The 19,270-nt window shown below is 37.5% G+C and overlaps 1 protein-coding gene across 2 annotated transcripts in view; it reads right to left on the reverse strand.

Annotated features, from left to right (window-relative positions):
* Positions 1–366: 366 nt before the first annotated feature.
* LOC124556541 (set1/Ash2 histone methyltransferase complex subunit ASH2-like) overlaps positions 367–19,270 on the reverse strand; it is a 206,896-nt gene continuing 187,992 nt past the window's right edge. For both annotated transcript variants that reach the window (XM_047130496.1, XM_047130495.1), the window contains exons 9-11: positions 15,983–16,118; positions 3,722–3,973; positions 367–526 (exon numbers count right to left, since the gene is read on the reverse strand). In XM_047130496.1, the coding sequence (XP_046986452.1) occupies positions 419–526; positions 3,722–3,973; positions 15,983–16,118 (496 nt within the window). In that variant the 3' untranslated portion in view covers positions 367–418. The remainder of the gene's footprint in view (positions 527–3,721; positions 3,974–15,982; positions 16,119–19,270) is intronic.

Consider the following 19,270-nt stretch of genomic DNA (forward strand, 5'->3'; position numbering starts at 1 on the left):
CTGGCAGCTGATGTGACTGTAACACCAGGTAACAAATGTTAAATAACAAGACCTTTCAACCAGAGTGTAGCGCAAGATGGGAAGCTGTAACAGTAGATGTAAGTAAGAATGACATACTTTTGTAGTTTAGAAGAGTGAAGAGGATTTGTGGACAATGAAATGTAGTAAAAGTCACAAAAGGAGTGATTCACCTGTTGCCATTTGAAGCAATATTGTATAATAGAGAAGAAAGAGGGAAGTGTCCATGTACCTTCTAATGCTCCAAACCACCTCAATACAATGATTTTTATCTTCATTTATTTTATTGTTTGAATTATATCCAAGATTTTTCAGTAGTGTATTATCTAAAGTTCCACAAATATAAAATAGTTTTCAAAATTTTAATGGTAATTTTTAAAGAAAAGAAAAAAATTTGCTTTCACAGAGTAGAATATATATCTAAGCGCAGTCGTCCTTCATTTTCTGTCAGGTACATCAAATCTGCTATTGTTTGTTCGGCCAAAGCTTCCTTTGCTTTCTCTGACATCTGGAACAAATATAATTTAAGTTATCCTTAGCAATCAAAGAAAATGCAACAACAGCCACTAGTTATTTTATAGATTCCAAAGAGACCAACAAACCCAGGATAAATTAACAGCCACAACACAGCACACCAGGGACATAGCACGGCTCATACTAACATACAGCAATAATAGTATCCATAGGGTGCGAAAAATGCAGAAGAATTAAGTAGTGCAAAAATCAAACCGCGTAAACAACACAGTACAAAAAAATCTCAACACTAACACCACCTCCACAAATAAATTTAGCCAAGCTAGAATCTTTCAGTTAACTTCTTTTTCATTCCAATCTGTCTGCATTTGCAAGATATGTAGGAATTTTAAAATTAGGTATGAGCTCCTCAAAGCTGTAAAAAGTAACAGTACACACTACTTTGGAAGACCGCCTGGAGGAAAACAACCACTCAAATGTTATTGAAACTGAGCTCTTGAACAAAAACTATAAAACACACACACACACACACACACACACACACACACACACGCACACGCACGCACACTGAACGACTACATTTTCTCCTAGTAGATAGTGCCACACTGAGCAAAACAAACAATGAACAACTGATTCTTCAACTATAACACAGCATGCGTCAGTGGGTATGGCAAAGTAAGTTTCTCATTTTTGTGAAATATAGTGTATCTATTACCTGGCTCATGTAGTAGCATCATTGTTTATGCCCAAGAAGTAGAGAGGGGAAGTAGTAATTGCACACACTCTAGCAGTCTTACAAGTAGATCACTGTCACATGCTACATGCCTGAATATGACACTGAATAAAGTGGTCATTTACAACAAAACCAGAAACAGGCTGTACAGTATACCTCACCCTGGCTGCTCATGATGATTCACTGGTAGTATTTGTAAAACTACCTTCCCCAGTGATGATATTTTACACAGCTCTGTGTATTCATTCACTGTTTCCTGTTTCAGTCACAGATGATAATGCCAATTCGACCAATTGGTCTAGTGGTTAGCATTTTTTGGCTAGTAATGCTAAGGTCCCAGGTTTGATTCTTAGTGGTGATCTCAGAGTTTTCTGTGGTGAAAGGTCTGAAATTGGGTTAGCTCATCTTGTGAAAAGCTGCTTGAAAATGGAACCAGGAAAATTTAAGTGCAAGTGCCGAAGTAACATTATGTCACAAGGCTTGTATCATGACTAGACACTTATTTATTAGCAGCAAAATAATCAGCCATTATTTGTTTCACAATAGAGTGAGAGCCTTGACATATTAACCATAGAAACCACCATGCACAGGCAAAAATTGTCCGCACATTTTTCCTTTATTAAAAAATCTGAACAAATATCCTTCCATGTTTGTGGGACATTTTCTATTTGCTTTTCACCTTATGAAGTACTATACACCTATACTGCACATTTAACTGGTTAAAATGTTAAAAATTGGAAATAAAAAATACAACTTTTATGCTCACAACGTATTTTGCCCAGGGTCGGTACAACCTCTGACCATAATTCTAATTGTGTCTAAATTTCATTTGGCAACCTCAAATGTTAGTTTTACAGTGCACTGTGAAGTCTAATTGTTTAGTTTCATTTTCATTGTTGATTTATAGATTAACCATTATTACTAGCAGTTTGGCACAGTAGAGTAAACGTGAGTCTTGTAAGGAAGATTTTCTATACTAAGTTACAAAGGTTCGAACCGGGCAGAAATTCTTGCTGAATGTTTAGGAGGCAAATAATTATCAAAGCTCAGTTAGTTTGAGTGAGAGCGAACAGAAGTTTTAAAGAGGATTCAGTGCAAAAACAAACAATGCATGTAACGCTACAACAAATATGTTAAAGTTCTGGTACAGTGTATTATGCAGAAGCTCCAAGACAATGTAAAAGAGATTTTACCAACATAATCCATGGACCTCATGTAATACCTACTGCAGGGAGAGTAATCAATATATGTGAATCATTAAAGAAATTTTTTCACTCCTGAAATTGTTAAGTAAATTCTTGACCTTACAAATGAAGAAGCCACAGGGGACTTAATATTTTTTAAATGCACATATCATTGCCACAGGTTAAAGAAGCTATTAAAAAACCTCTATCCAACCAAAGATTGAACCCTACAACTTTGGATTTGTAGTCTGATACCTACTGAGCCAGAAAGCCATATTATTAACCACAAATCCCTAGTAGGAGAAAAGGGCATTGACTCAGAGTTGGAGTTCGAAAATACATTAACAAAGAAGTATAAGAATTGACACTGCAAGAATGTTTTGATAACCTGTCTCTGGACTAACAGTATTATTTTTGAGTGCCTAGAATTGCTCCAAAATACGACACCATGAGAGATACACAGAAAATAGGCAAATTTTCTGTTTTTGTGTCAGTGTAGACTGTTCTTATAGCGAAGATAGCAGTGCTCAGTTTCTCCACAACACCTTTAATTTCACCAATCCACAGTTAAAAGAATCTGATATCTTGGCTGTAAAATAACTTTTAATATGTACAAGCCACTTCATGAATATTAGAGAGACAAAAATACTACCATATCTGAGTAGCAAACAGTAGCACCTAATCATAGGTACTGCAAAGTATGTTGAGCTGAACTCCATTTGCTACTCTACGTAAGAACTTTTTGTTCCAATTTGTAAGTTCACACACTATACAATCTACTCTGTGTTCATTATTGATGCACATAACCTTTTGGCAGCAAATCATAAATGCACTGTTTTTGATTAAACCTCAAGTGACTGTGAGAACAATGCAAGACAATACAATAGTTATTTCTGGATGTCATATGTGATGAACACTTCTCTTAAATCATCCAAGTGTATAAATAGTGACTTCCTCAATGCATTTCTACTTCTACTGCTATAAAAGTGGAACTTTTCACTCTGTTCTAAGTTCATTTGTAGTTCCCAACAGTCCAACATCTGTTCCTAATCTCCACACATGAAAGTCCTTATTGGGTAGCTATTTATATCCATTAGTCTGATCTTAAAATTGTGAGCAATTTTTATTCACTTCAAGTACTAAACAATACACGCTTGAAGTCAAAGACGTTACCTGTTTTTCAATGAAATCATTAGGTAAATAGTACAGTTCCAGATATCAGAACTGTCCTCTGCCTGTTATACTTACAATGACTAAAAAATGAAATGGCAACAGTACAAACAGATGATGTAAAATGAGCAAATATACTTACTGGTCTATACACATAATCTTTTGGAGGATACTTAAAATTTGGTCCAAAGTTGAATGATACTGTTGCATTTTTATGTAACGATACTGATGGATAGTAAGCTCCTCCATAAATGTCTATGAAAGCTGGACCTTGGTTAACTCCATTTTTAAAGAAAACTATCTTGCTTCCTTTTACAGGCTTCAAACTCTTCAGGCATTCGGAGACCCTGTCCTTGTCCTCATAATACAGGTGGTTTTTGAATTTCACCAGAGGCTGAAATGGAAATAGGCACAGCAAAGGTCACCACCAGTTCATGAAATGTGCATGCAAAAACAGACTATAACTGACAAATTCCTTGTTTCTATTTCCCTGTACATCTTTCATATATGCAGACTTATGAAGGATTTGTGATAATATTATGCGATATAAATTCAACTGTCACACACTGCAATGTCCTTTGAATAATCATACAGACAGACATAATGTATCATTTCAAAGAGCTCTCATTCGTTCCAAGTTCTGTATTAAGTAACAGCCAGTATGACAGATTATTGACAAATAAAAAATACTAATTATTTTAGCTATTGTCTCCATCACAACTCAGATCTACACAAAAAAGAATGTGTGTGTGTGTCATTTGTCTCTCGTACTTCATTTAAATTTGTTCTTAAGCACACAGCAGCCATCTTGGAAGTAAAAATTGCTTACCTAGAAGCCGTGCCTGTTGGTTTCATGGCAGGATATTGGTTGGTAATGTGTAGACATTTGATTAGTACTGTTTAAAAACACAAGGGTCATGATGAAAAACTCTATGCCTGGCAGTGAAGGACCGTTATTAGGTCAACACATTTCCTCCAACATTTTCTCAATTGAATTCTACTCCTGAAAGAGCTGCAAAATAGCAATCCACAGCTGATGTAACTCTTGAGATACAACATTAGCTGGGTGTCAGGCTATGTCAAATCCCATTAATAGGCTGTATGTTCCAACACACTGTACATAACATCTTGGTTTCCATTAGTCAAAAGGCCTGTATGGACAGTTACACTGTCCTGTTGAAAGATGATATTTTTAATCATTTTCAAATCTAGACTTCATTTCCACCTATTTGGCTCATAAGACTTGCATTATATTTCCCAATTACTGTTATTACCCTTTTTGCAACATGGTGAATTACAATAATGTTTAGCATACTAGAGAACACTGACTGTAGCCTTTCTGGCAGTTAAAAACAGACTTCGCCTTTTGATGTAGATATACTTAGTTCCACTCATTTCTTTAACAGTTGTTTTTAAGTTTGTACTTAAAAACAATAGCAATAATCTTGAGATTTTTAAATGGAATTCTATACTTTTTCCCTGTGGCACTGGAAAGAGCCTTTAAGATTGCTCCAATGACATAACTTATGTGGAACTCAAGCAGAAAGTAACGAGGTAACAGCGTAGCAAACTACTGTCTCATTTTCAGAAGAAGATATCTCTCAAACATCTGTCCTACTATTACTTAACATAAGGAAACACAAAATTTAGGTACTGCACGAGTTTACCATTATGTACATCGTATCGAGTTCTCAACATGTGGCCCTCAAGCATCAATACACACTATAAAGGGATTCCGAACAGACAATACTGTGTGCTGAATTTCATCTGGATTTATTGCAGTATGTACTCCATGTTACATGGCATTTAGTGTATTCTGGACTTCTCGCTATTTCCCTTTAGACCTCCCGTTTTACTTTTCCCCGCACAGGTAACTTTCCACTGAGTGTTTCACCAGTGACTCATTCAACAATCTCCAAATGTTATTTTATGATGAATTGTAATTATCTGTGTGAAATGGATTGGACACCTGTCGTGTTGGTACCATACCACTGGCCTTACATCCAGTTAATGTCTTCCAGTAACTGTGACAACAGGTGTTAGGAACTGTTGATACTTGTGTCTATTTAGAGTCCTATCAATAAAACAGGGCCCAACAAAGCAATTCTTGAAAAGCCAACATTACACATCAATAAATTGAGGTCCCTATTTACCGACATTTCTTAGCCAGTGTGGATTTTCAAATGACCAGTACCACATATTTTCACAGTTTTCATAGAGACCATTCAGGGAACTGTAACCAATTTTGAAATTTATTGCCAAGAAGGTGTTCGTGGTGTGAAATATGAAAAATATGAAATGTATTGGAATGTAGTATTTGCAGAATATTCTTTTGGCTGACCACACTTACACATTCAAGCTGCCTTGTGGTAATGTGGATTGTGTGTTACTGTTGTTAAATTTTAGTTTATTAGTTGAAGTTAGATACATTAAGACATTTGGAAATTCTAATCAGAAAAATATTCAAAATACATGACATTCCACATACAAAAAGAATAAAATTAAGTATTCAGATTATGTGGTTAGTAGATTATGCACACAGGATGAACCAGCCACTCCGTTACAAATTAAAATCCCCTACCTAATATTTTAGGGAAGAATCGTGGGAATCCACAAAATTTTCAAATGTGCACTAAACTCTTACTGCCATTACCTAAAACCGAGGACAAGTCCTCAATTAAACCAAGGGATACACTTCTGTCAGGGTACAAAATGTAATCTGATAAAATAAGTTTCACTGTTGTAGGGAAACAATATAAGGAAAAGGATAGATTGTTACTCACTGTAAAGATGGCCCATTGGGTTGCAGACAAGCACAACGAAAAGACAGTTACATATTACATCTTTCAACCGAAGCCTAATTCAGCAAAGAAAGCACAAACACGTTCGCACAAGTAAGCACACCTCAATTGCACACGACCGCTACCACCGGCAGCTTGGACCAGAATGCACATACGAAACGGATAAATACATTTCTGAGAGAGACCATTTTAGTGAGTGTCCAAGTAGTATCACATAATTTGTCTAGGTAATATAGGTTACTTGCCCTCCACCTGCCAGTAGCTGGAACAATGGAGTAGTCTGTAGTATTATTAATTACACATACCTCTCAAAATACTCTGTGGATGGTGCCTTATTGTACTATTCTTGCCTTTCACCATGTGGCATCCCATATTTTATGGACTGTAAGACGCACTTTTTTTCTTCAAAAAATTACCTCCAAAAATTCAGGTGTGTTTTATACTCAAAATTAACATAAAAGTGTCCAGTGTTTGAGTTAAAATTCCCGCCAGTCTTAAAAACCGCCATATATTCGGTATCGTGGGAAACCTCTATCAGACAATGTTGGATTCAATTGGCAAAAGCAGCAGCAACAGCAGCAGCAGTTTACCGATGGGAAAAACATGAGTTGTGGGGATGCACAAGGTTGCTAACACTGTCTCCCTCCCACCCCACCATCATAAACCCAGAACACTGTCCAGCCTATGATGCGTCACTGCAGTCTACGATGCTAGTGAACTTTAATTTAAAGTGATTTGTGTTCAAGGTAATATTACAATATTTTAGTTAGTAGCTAGTTTTGTAATGGAAAAGATAAAAGGCATTAACACGATGCAAGCTATAAATTAAAAGTAATAGCATATGCAGAAGAACATGGAAACAGAGCAGCTGAGCGGCATTTCGAGAAAACCATTCGAGATTGGTGGGCTAGTAAAAAACAACTTTTAAAAAGAATGAGAAAGACTAAATGTGCAAACAGAGGACTGAATGCAAAATGGCCAAAACTAGAAGATGACGTATGAAATGGATTCAAGGACACCATCAAAATGGCATCTGAATACAAAAATGACTGAAGTACAAGCTCGTAATCTAGCGCTAATCTTTCCATCATTTCATCATTCAACATCGACAGAAAACCAGTGTGGAACTATGCCAAATAGCCAAATAGTGAATACGGATGAAACTCCTCTGGCATTTGATGTGTCAAGTAATGGAACTGTTTCCATGAAAGGAGCTAAAACTGTAACTATAAAAACAAGTGGACATGACAAAATGCACTAAACTGTTGTCCTTTCATGCTATGCTGACACTACTAAACTTAATCCAATGATCATTTTCAGGCACAAAACAATGCCAAAACCTTCTGAAATACCACCAGATGTTGTTGTTCACATACATGACAAGGGTGGTATGGACGAGGCTGGTATGAAATTATGGATTAACAGAGTGTGGGAGATAAGGAAAGGTGCTTTATTGAAGAAGAGTTCTGTTCTTGTGCTAGATCAGTTTAGCGATCATTTGAAAAGTTCTGTGAAAGAGAAATTGAGGCAGGGAAATACAAAGCTTGCTGTTATTCCAGGAGAATTTACTTCATAATTGCAATCTCTTGACACCTTGATAAATAAACGATTTGAAGTGGAGGAACGGAATAAATGAATGATACCCAACATGAATTCACACTGAAGGGAGCTTTAAAACAATCTACAATAAAACAAATGTGTCAGTGGATAAAACAGTCGTGGTCTAGAGTGAGAGAAGGCATTATTGTTAAATCTTTCAGGGGTGGCACAAGTAACATTCTTCATGGCAGTGAAGACCACCTTCTGTATGATGAGGACAATAATGATGATGATGATGATGATGATGATGATGATGATGAGGAGGAGGAGGAGGAGGAGGAGGAAGAAGAAGAAGAAGAAGAAAGTTCAAATGACGATTTTCTGAGATTTTAAAGGTCAGTTCAATTTTATAAACTAAGAATTTTTTGTTGAGCTTTGCACTCTAAGAATAAAAATGGTAAAAATGGTATTAAAAAAAAGGTTTAAAATTATGGTGTGTTTTATAGTCCACAGTATCTTCTAATCCGTAAGACACAGTATGTTTCATAGTCTCGTAACCAGTTGATGTTCTCAAATCAACCGCATGAATGATTTTGGTTGACAATTGAGTAGGCTACTGGTAAGGAATGTATAAAATTTTGTGTACACTACACTTATAGTCTATATCATGTCCTGTGCTGATGGCAATTAAATATCAATTGTAAGTCATAAAATACTAGAATCATCATCATTGCACCACTAAAATAATGTAAAAGAGTTTTGCACACGTACAAACTTGTACACACGATAAACTGAACCATCGAAAGTTGAATATTTCAGTGACCATGCATTTGACTCAGAAACCCCGATCAACTGACTCTTACAATCAGTGCTGTTATGACTTTGAAGTGTCCTCTATACGTCTTCATATACTTGAATGACTGACTGGGTTACAACGGAATCCCCACTTACTACTGGTAAGTTGTTTATATACTGCATTTCTATAGCAATGTGATGTCCTTTCTATTAATGCCGAGACTTTCCCTGTGTCATCTATTAACTTTGAACTACTTTTAATATAATTATATTCAATGGTTCGGAGGTGTGACAATTAGCACCATTATGAACAGTATGTGCTCCTGTCAATGTGCTTTTAGAAGTTGGCAACCTGTCATTCCAGAAGTCGTGTTTTCAGCCTAGTAAGATACTGACATCGGCAGCTCGTCCAATATATGGCTTTTAAATGACTCGCTCAGTAGTTGTGAAGGTAACTGGTCCCAATGCAAAAGCCTTTAATAAAAATGATCGAATAGGAAAATGTTCTTCTGACAAGCGTCAGATTTGGGCGATTATTTTTGTAACGTAACATCTAAAGTAAGTCAAGGCCCACATTTGGACACTAACCAAAACCCATGGAGAACTGACGACTGAACGTTTGAGTCCACTAACACAGTTTTTCCTTGTGGCAGTTAGAAGCTGTCTTTTTAGTAGCAAAGAACATGGTTACTGGCCCTGATGGAGTTCATTATGAGATGCATTGTGAATGAGTAATACAAAGGAATGATTCTTGAGGTTTTTAGTAAGATCTGATTACAAGTCAGTATCTCAGCTCTTGGAGGGAAGCTATTCTGGTCCCTTTTGGAACCAAGCAAAGATAGTATCTCTTTAAATAGTTAGGACTTTGCTGCATCTACCAGCAGTATAGCAAAGGCTCTTTAATCTGTCTTGTGTGAATGTTGGAGAAGACAGAAACTTCTGACATTGTTTGAAATGCAGGTTCAGAAGCGCTATCTTTTTTACTTTGTAAAAACTTGCTTAACTGGAAATGGTAATAAAAGAATCTCCTCTGTATGAGACACCACACACATGGCAATTTTTTAAATGTGAGTTTCCTGCACGCATATGCCTAGTGACCTTTTGACCTTTCCTGTGCTAGGAATTTTGATTCCTCTACATGATTTCTGATACTTCCCATGTTTCACTATAGAATGAGACAGCCATTCAGTGATAAAAATTTTCTCTCCCGCCTTCCCTTTGCCTTTGATTAGTTCAGCTGACATTACGGATTGTGGTAAGGGGCAAAGAGTTCAATGCAGTCAGATCACTTTAAGCCAACTTTCTTTGTTTTTCCTATGCTATTTCTTGTGGGTTTCTATCTATGTATCTGCACAGATGAGGACGATTGTACTGTCTATTACAATGATACTACTGAAAAATTTACTTTACAGCCTCGTCATGAATACTGTCAGTTTGTGGATGTGTGGGTAATATATCATTTATTAGCGTGCAGGTACAGTTATATGTGTGCATATTATTGGTCTCTGTCTCTGTAGATGCATTGTTTTTGGCATGTAGTTTCTTCTCCATATGGTATTTTCCTTGTAACTTTTGGCTCCAAAATTTTCCACTCCTCTAAGTATACCTTGCATTTTCCTTCTCGAATTGGATTATCACACAGGCTATTAACATACTTCAGCAGTGATTTGCATGGGGATTCTGTTTCATGAGATGCTGGTGCACATCTACTGCAACATTTTCTCTGGTATGCATTTTATTGATCAAAAGATTACCATTATGCAGCCTTTTCAGGTTTTTCAGTACCTGCTATACCTACTAGATTTTTATTAATGTAAAAATAGGATTTTTTTCAAAACCACCTTGAAGGAAGGAGGAAAAATTATAATTTTTGTTCAGTTGATAACATCGTCATTAGAGACAGTACAAGCACAGATTGAGAAAGATCAGAGAAGGAAACTGGCTGTGCCCTTTCAAAGGAACCAAGGTAACATTCACATTAAATGATTTAGGGAAATTACTAAAAACCTAAACCTGAATTGTTGGACAGGGATTTGAAGCCCCTTCCCCTTAAATATGAGTCCCCTGTGTTACTACTGTACCACCACACTTAGTTAAAAGTATGTGCTTCTCACTTAATGACAAAATTGAGTATCATGTGGCTGTGTCCTGTTACTAATCATAGTTTTTATCTTGTTTGTGGGCTAATGAGGACTTCTCTCTCAACTCTCTTGGTTGGTTGTGTGTCAATATTCCCCAGTGGTCCATCCAAATCTGCTGGGTGTGTTAAAAGATTTGGTCATTGGGTTCCACAGAATTCCCACGAGTAGCTACAGGCGTACATGGCAGACAGGGAGAGCTCGCTCTAACTGAGCAAACCTAATGCAACTAAGGTGTGGCAGCTTCTGCAAATATTGTGCAGTATCAACTGTTTTGTTGCTACAGCCATTAACCTGTCTGGCATGCAGTACACCTTACGGTTGAAGGATTATTTTTTATGACATCCTCATGTTTTGGGCAGTTACAACTTCCCAGATCACGAAACATTCCACTACCACTCCACACAGTGGTCACTATAGTTGACACAAAGCTAAAATCACAGAGAACTGGTAGCAATCATCAGTCACCGGCTTAGAACCTCTGGCTACAGCAATCGTGAAACCAGCTGACACACGACAAGTTCCCTGAGCTGCTCACCATTTGGCATGACCCAGGCCGCATGTCTGGCTTATCAAATGCAAAGCATGCAGGAAGCATTACCCCATCTACTTTTTTCATCTATTCATCCACAGCTGCAGTTTTGGAGATATACTTCACATGGGTTATATGCAAAATAAGTAGAAATACATCTGAATTCAGCCAGTCACTTTTCGGCAGTGGAGGCTGAAGGCCCTTCCATCATAATTTCCCTTTACCGTATGCAATGCCTGACAAAAAACATCCAGAAGACATGGTTGGATGTCAATGTAACTTCATACATGTACACACTATCAGTGGGTACGAAAATGATTGGAGTTGCAATTCTCTGTGACAGGTAGAATGGCCACCGGAGTGCATTAGTGTTGTTCATATTTAGTGTTTAGGATACTTGAGGGGCGTGAGTAGCATCAGATGTTGAGGTTATCATTGTGAAGGACATTGGAGATGCCACATAGTCTTGTGAGATAGTGTTATCAGCATCTGACAGTTTGTAAGGGGCCTCACTGTGGGTCTCACTTTCACCAGCTAGTCAAATTGAGCAATGTCCAGATTTGTGGAGCATTCATACATGATAGTGGCCCAGTGTTTGATGGCATGGGAACACGAGGGCGGGTGTACTCTTTCAAGGTTCTGATCAACCACGCCAGGAAGGATCACCATACTGTGCACCAAGCACTTTGCAAACCCTTCACTTCTGCACCTGCCATACAAAAGCTCCTTGCAACATTTTGTGTCATCCCGCACCTTTGCTCAGACACTAGCAGCAGCTGTACTAGGGAATTACCATCCCATGCATATATTGGCATTAACATCACAACACCGACAGCTGTGTTTGGACTGATGCCATGACTGCTGATGAATGGTGATTCTGCACTACCACCCTCCCACCCCACCCCTCCCCTCCCAATGACATTGTAACCAAGTATGGTGGTGACCTAGTTAAAAGCCCATTCTCCCAACGTTTTGGAAATCCACAGTGGCATTACTCTGGTGTGATAGAATGAGAAGTCATGAGATATGACTTCCAATCATAACTGGTAAGTGTTTGAGAGAACTAATGGTGCAATGGTACAACAAGGACTCGTGTATTCTGATGCCTTTTCTTTCATGCAACGATTCATTGTGGCATTTTTCAACATGGCAATGCTTGTCCACATATGGACTATGTTTCTATGAACTATCTGCCTGATGTTGAGGTACTCCCATGGCCAGCAAGATAACAGATGTGTGCCCAGATTTGATGTCAATTCTGTCCCTCAGCCATTATCCACGATACCAAGGACCAGTTGCAACAGTTGTGGAACAGTTTGTCTCAGAAAAGAACACCACTGCATATGTCACCCTTCCCAAATGCATTAGTGCAAGCATCCGAAGCCAGAGAGGGTGCGACATCGTACTGATCGGTGGGCTCAGATTGTTCTTTCTGAATTTGACTGAGTTTTGTAATCACTGAAATGTCACATATCCTCTCAGTTGGTAAAGTGTCATTTCGTTTCCTCTTACTCTTCCAGGTGCTTCACCTTCACCTTTTTCTGTCAGACAGTTTATTTTACTTGTTTTACATCTTAGGATAATCAGAATTCATTAATGAACATAGTTCTGCTGTCTTAATGTGACTAATCATGCGCAAGTTCAGTACTTCCAAGAACACTAGGTTAGCTGTGTTACAAGTACTATGTTTCACACTGGGCTACTGATCAATCTCTACATAGGCATATTGTTATGTGGTATGTTCTGTTCTGTAACAACATGTCTGCATTCTGTTTAGCAGATGATGGTGGTATTGTTCTGCAACTATTTCTACTAACAAGGAAACATCAAATCAACCTCATATTTTAACCCTTTATTTGGCAGTGTTGCTCTCAAGCAACATCAAATTTACATTGGCCTTATGGGACAACAAACACTTCCCAGTGCCTTTTACTGGCATTGTTGCCTCCAGGCAACGTTCCTTTACACACTGCAAATGCCAGTTGTAATAGTTCAAGGTTTTCCCACACGAGATGGCAATTTGTGCAGTGATGTTACAGAGATCTCCTCGTGTGAGCAACAGGGGTGTCTTATTTTGTTTCTGAAAGAATGGATTTCAATAAATTGGCAGTAATCTTAGCAGATTTTCTTCAAAAAATACCCAGAAGTGAGTTTACAGCAGAAATATTTCAATCTAATATTGTTTTGAATTACGTAAATAGTATAAAACTTTTATGTTGCCTGTGAGCAACATTGCCCATAGTTGGCACATGTGTCATTGGTATATTACATATGCTTACGAAAGATATTCAAAACAATAAAATCTGACACTTGCGAGCTCATTTTGTGGTGTCCAACCACTCTCAACAGTAAAATGATGGGACAGCAATGAAAAAAGAAGAATTGATGCGCCCTGTCCCAGTACTGTACGTCAGTACAACAAGCATATGGGAAGAGTTGATCTTGCTGGTATGCTGATAGAGCTCTACAGAGCACCAATGAAAACTAGGTGTTGGTACATGTGATTGTTTGGATTTATGCTAGATTTGAGTGTTGTAAACGCCTGGCTGGTATTTCGAAAATAATCTCTGGACAAGAAGACCTCACTGAAGTCATTCAGGCCAGATATTGCCAATGGTTTGATGTTTTCAAGGAAAAGAAAAGTAGGAAGCCCCTCAATAGACATAACACCACCACAAAAGAAGAGGAAGAAGCCAACAGCTCCGACTGTTACACGAGATGTCCGATTTGATATGGAGCATTGGCCTGTATAGGGTCCCAAAGGTGGTCGTCGTTATTGTCCATCTGGATTTTCTACAGTCATGTGTTCAAAATGCAATCTAGAGTTGTGCTTCGTTCCAAAGAAGAACTGTTTCCAAAAATTCCATTGCAAGAGGAACTAGAAGGGAAAATGAAACAGTTCTATTACCCAGCAGGAATGCATAAATGTGTTTATAAATTAAATTATTCACGTACAGGAAACCTTTTGCTTGAGGTTATTGGCAAACACTTTTTTTCTATAATATGTATAAATGTGGTCTACTGCTGGCAATGTTGCTTGTAAGCAACATTTCATAATGTTCATAATTTTTGTCAAAAATTTCTAAAACTGACTGAATTGTATTTCTTTAAGCATAATAAACAAATATAAGCACTGAAAAATTTTTTCTGTGCTATTTTCACCATTTGCCAAATAAAGGGTTAAGGAGAAAAAAGCACACCTGCAATTTAGCAGCCCAGGCAATCAACCCCACATAAAAATTTGGGACATAATTCCTATAGTACTCAGTTATGATCTTCTGGAAGTATAGTTGTAAAATTTCTGTGTGCTCAGTCCTATTGCAACCATACAATGCTCAAGTGTGAAATATTGCTTTGATATTGGTAGAATGGTATGTTCTCGAGTCAAAGTCCATGTTTCTAACCTGTAATTGGTACCAGAGATCTCTTTACTTTGAACACTGTTATCTTGCAATTCACAAATGCAGTGCAATTTAATTAAATGAATTAGTGTGTCATTAATGAAGTAGCAGAGCACTATTTAATTATCATCATCACTGTTGTGGGTTATTTTTGTTGGATTTTACAGATGGCATTGTTAAAGTTAAGTACATTTGCAGGTGGTGCGCTATTCTTCAATGTGATTGGTATGATTACATTTTAAATCAAAACTCATTAACTTCATTTCATAATTATTCTTTAGTTACATAGGATTATTAATTCTGCTTTTGTATATATAGCTGCAGAATATTAATATGAGAACAATGTTAAATAACATTGAATGTGTATTGCATGTGGTTGACATATTACATACTTTTATTATTTACTATTTTTCACGTAGAACAACATGCTTGTTCTCTAACAAGATTTCAAAACACACTGAGCAGAAGTGTTCACCTCTCCCCTCCTCTTCCCTCGTGTTCAACATGCCCAAATAGGAGGACTCCAGGACTCTGGTTATCACGTCACTGTACAGTACTTCGCACTCTGGCATTAGGTGTCTGCTTAGGGCACAGCAAATGACAAACAAGTGGTGCATGTGAAAGTTTAAGGACTGTATTATCAGAAGGCCATAAGTAAGTACTATGAGAATTATGTCCCAAATTTCCTCAGAAGATTGATTGCTGGGACTGATATATTGCAAGTGTTCCCCCTCCCCTTCCTTCCTTAAAATATGAAGTTGACTTGGTGATGTTTCCTTGTAATAAAAGTTTTATCATTCTATGTTCCATCTACTACACCTCACATGAGGTATTTCTGATCTTGTCAGGGATGAAGAAATGTTTTATGGTCATTATCTTAGGAAATGGTCTGTGATTACTTATGGAGGTGCCTTGGTATGGAACTGTGCTTATTGCTCCAACCATAGTTAAAATTTCTACATCCTGGTACAGTAATATATCAGAAATAATTTCCTGTTTGTAAGCATGCATAGATATTTTTGACATTTATAGCTCTGTGTTCATTCTTTAATACCTACAGCTTATTTATTTTAGACAGGATATATTACCATCTCCTTTTAACTGCATGCTGGAAACATTAACAGTATCACTGAAATCATAATCTGATAGTTAACCATTACAGCTTATCTACTAGAACTTGTTAATTTAGTTTCTTACCTTATCTTTGTAAGTAGGAGGAATGTAATTGCCCACTTCTGACCCTGGTAATATAATTAAAAATCCAAGTACATCTCCTTCTTCATATGCAAGGCTGTAATGCTTTCCACGAGAATCATGAAAGCGTGTCCCTTTCCTGCAAGCACATGATAATTTATTTTTGTAAAATTAATTTTTAGCATATTTCATCTTGCAAGTCCTCTGGTATGAAGTAGTACACACATTAGTAGACACCATCTGATAAAATGCATGTGGACACTTATTAGTGGACATTAATAAGGAGAGATGTGTCCATTCTTCGCCTTTCTGACAGCTTGAAATCTGCTGGGGACATTTTCAGTTAAGTATCTGAATGACTGTGTATAGGAATGGCAGTCCAGTCTTCCTCAACATCCAAAACTAAAGAAGGTGGTGATGCAGGGCACCGGGGGAGGAGCGGGGGGGCAGGTGTCTGGTGTGAAGTTGACATTCCAACTTGAACCTAATGGAACTCCTTGAGGCGAAGTCCGAACTCTGGACAGGCCAGTACATTTCAGGAATGTTACTGCCAAAAATCCATTGCCTCAAAGATGCTCTTTATGACAGGGTGCATTGTCATGCTGATACAATTAATCATCATCTCTTAACTGTTCCTCTATTGGGCACAGTACACAATGCTGTGAAACATGTTCATATCTTTCAGCATTTAGTGTTTTCTTAAGCACAATAACACCACCACACCCTAACCATGAAAAACATCCCCATAACACAACATAACCCCCTCCACACTTCACTGCTGGCACTGCACAATGGCAGGTAATGTTCTCCAGGGATTCTCCAAACCCAAACCATTCTACATAATTGTCACAGGGTGTAATGCAATTTGTAACCCCAAATCACTCATTTCCAGTGATACACAGTCCCCGCATATCACTCTCTACATCACCTCAAGCGTAGCTTAGCACTGACTACTGAAATTCTTGGCTTATGAGGAGCTACTTAACCACTGTAAGCCATTCGTTCTAACTCCCTACACACAGTCACTGTGCTAGCTGGACTGCTGGCAGATCTTTGGAATTCACGAGTGATTCTTTCCACTGACTTCATGCTTTCTTTTTACAAACATCCTCTGCAATCTCAATGGTCCCTGTTGCCTAGTACATTACATCTGCCTTCTCATTTCCACTTCACTGTCACATCATCAGAAGTCAACTTGTGCAACTTTAGAGGGGTTGAAATGTCCCTGATGGATCTGTTACTGAGGTGACATCCAATGAGTAGTTCACGTTCAAAGTCTCTGAGTTCTCCCAGTCAACCCATTTTGCTGTTACTGCTTTTCTATTGGCAATACAATACTTCCCGCCACTCTTTTTAGACTGGCAATCCTTCCCATGGCCAGTTGATTCTGCAGTACATAGTTGTGCTGTACAGTAGATAGTGTAATTTACTTTACGTATGGCATAGAAGTGAATGAATGAAATGTTGAATTTAGAATGCAGGAATATCAGTAAATTAAAACAATCCATATTAACAGTGCGAATGTCAATTTGAAAAAAAGAAAATGCACTACGGCATAGGCTCCATCTGAATAAAGGTCTTTACAAATTTGAGAACTAAGTCAAAAACCCATTATTGTTTAATTAGATGACTGGTAATCAGTTACTGCTAAGAGTTACAATCTTCAAGTCATTGAAGAGTATGTATCCAGAGTGACAAATGGAACAATCACACTCAGATTGTATGGAAGAATCCTAATGAAATTTAATTCATCCAAGCAAGAGAGAATTAACAAAACCTTCATTTAACCAAGTTTTGAGTACTGTGAAGAGAAATAGGACATCAAAAGAACAGAAGCACATTTCATCACAGGTTGATTTAGTAAGCATAAGAGCCTCACCTGAATCACGTGGCAGATCTCACAAGGGAATGGTTATACGTCAGAAAGAAGTTTACTGTTAAAATTCAAAAAGCATATGCCAGTAAATATCACTACATGGGATAGTTATGTTACGTGGAATCACCATACATGCTGAATCTGCGTACATTAACAGTCATTTGATGTGTAAGATGTGGGGTTACATTATCATTTACTCACATATTAAGTTTAAAGTAGTAGAGTTTCTTAGTATTTTTATCAAAAATGACCATTATCTTCCTGTAATTCTTTTTAATGGAAAATTAATACACTTAAAAACTTAACACCGAAACACAACAATACACTAAAAACATTTTCATAAAGTCCACCTACAATCTCAATAGCCTCCAGATCACCTGCTTAACAAGAATCTGATGGTGCTATATTTTATTTTTATTTTACACATCTACTTCCGTAGGACCAAACTGAGGGCAAATCTCCAATGTCATGGAATGTGCGTGTACATGAAACTACAACAGATAAAGTAAAATTTAAGACAAGCCATAAGTTTACATAAACGCAATCAACAATATAACACAGGAATCAGCTTAATTTTCCAAGGAACTCCTCAATAGAATAGGAGTCACCCATGAGAAAACTCTTCAGTTTCGATTTGAAAGCACTTGGATTACTGCTAAGATTTTTGATCTCTTGTGGTAGCTTATTAAAAATGAATGCAGCAGTATACTGCACGCCTTTCTGCACAAGAGTCTCCCTAGTATTAACTGAGTGACAACTGCTAATTCTTGGGAATAAGCTGATATTGTTAACAAGAAACGACAGTAAGGAATATATACAGGGTAGTCCATTGATCGTGACCAGGCCAAATACCTCACGAAATAAGTGTCAAACGAAAAAAAACTACAAAGAACGAAACTTGTCTAGCTTGAAGGGGGAAACCAGATAGCGCTATGGTTGGCCTGCTAGATGGCGCTGCCATAGATCAAACGGATATCAACTGTTTTTTTTTTTTTAATTAGATCCCACATTTTTTATTACATATTCATGTAGTTCATAAAGAAATATGAATGTTTTAGTTGGACCACTTTTTTCGCTTTGCAATAGATGCACTGTAATAGTCACAAACTTCTGGCTCACAATTTTAGACGAACAGTTGGTAGCAAAATTAAAATACAGAACGTAGGTACGGTTGAACATTTTATTTCGGTTGTTCTAATGTGATACATCTACCTTTGTGAACTTATCATTTCTGAGAACGCATGCTATTACAGCATGATTACCTGTAAATACTGCATTAATGCAATAAATGTTCAAAATGATGTCCATCAACCTCAATGCATTTGGCAATACGTGTAACGACATTCCTCTCAACAGCGAGTAGTTCGCCTTCCGTAATGTTTGCACATGCACTGACAATGCTCTGACGCATGTTG

Source organism: Schistocerca americana, chromosome X (genome assembly GCF_021461395.2).
Source record: "Schistocerca americana isolate TAMUIC-IGC-003095 chromosome X, iqSchAmer2.1, whole genome shotgun sequence".
In the NCBI taxonomy this organism is placed as follows: Eukaryota; Metazoa; Arthropoda; class Insecta; order Orthoptera; family Acrididae; genus Schistocerca; species Schistocerca americana.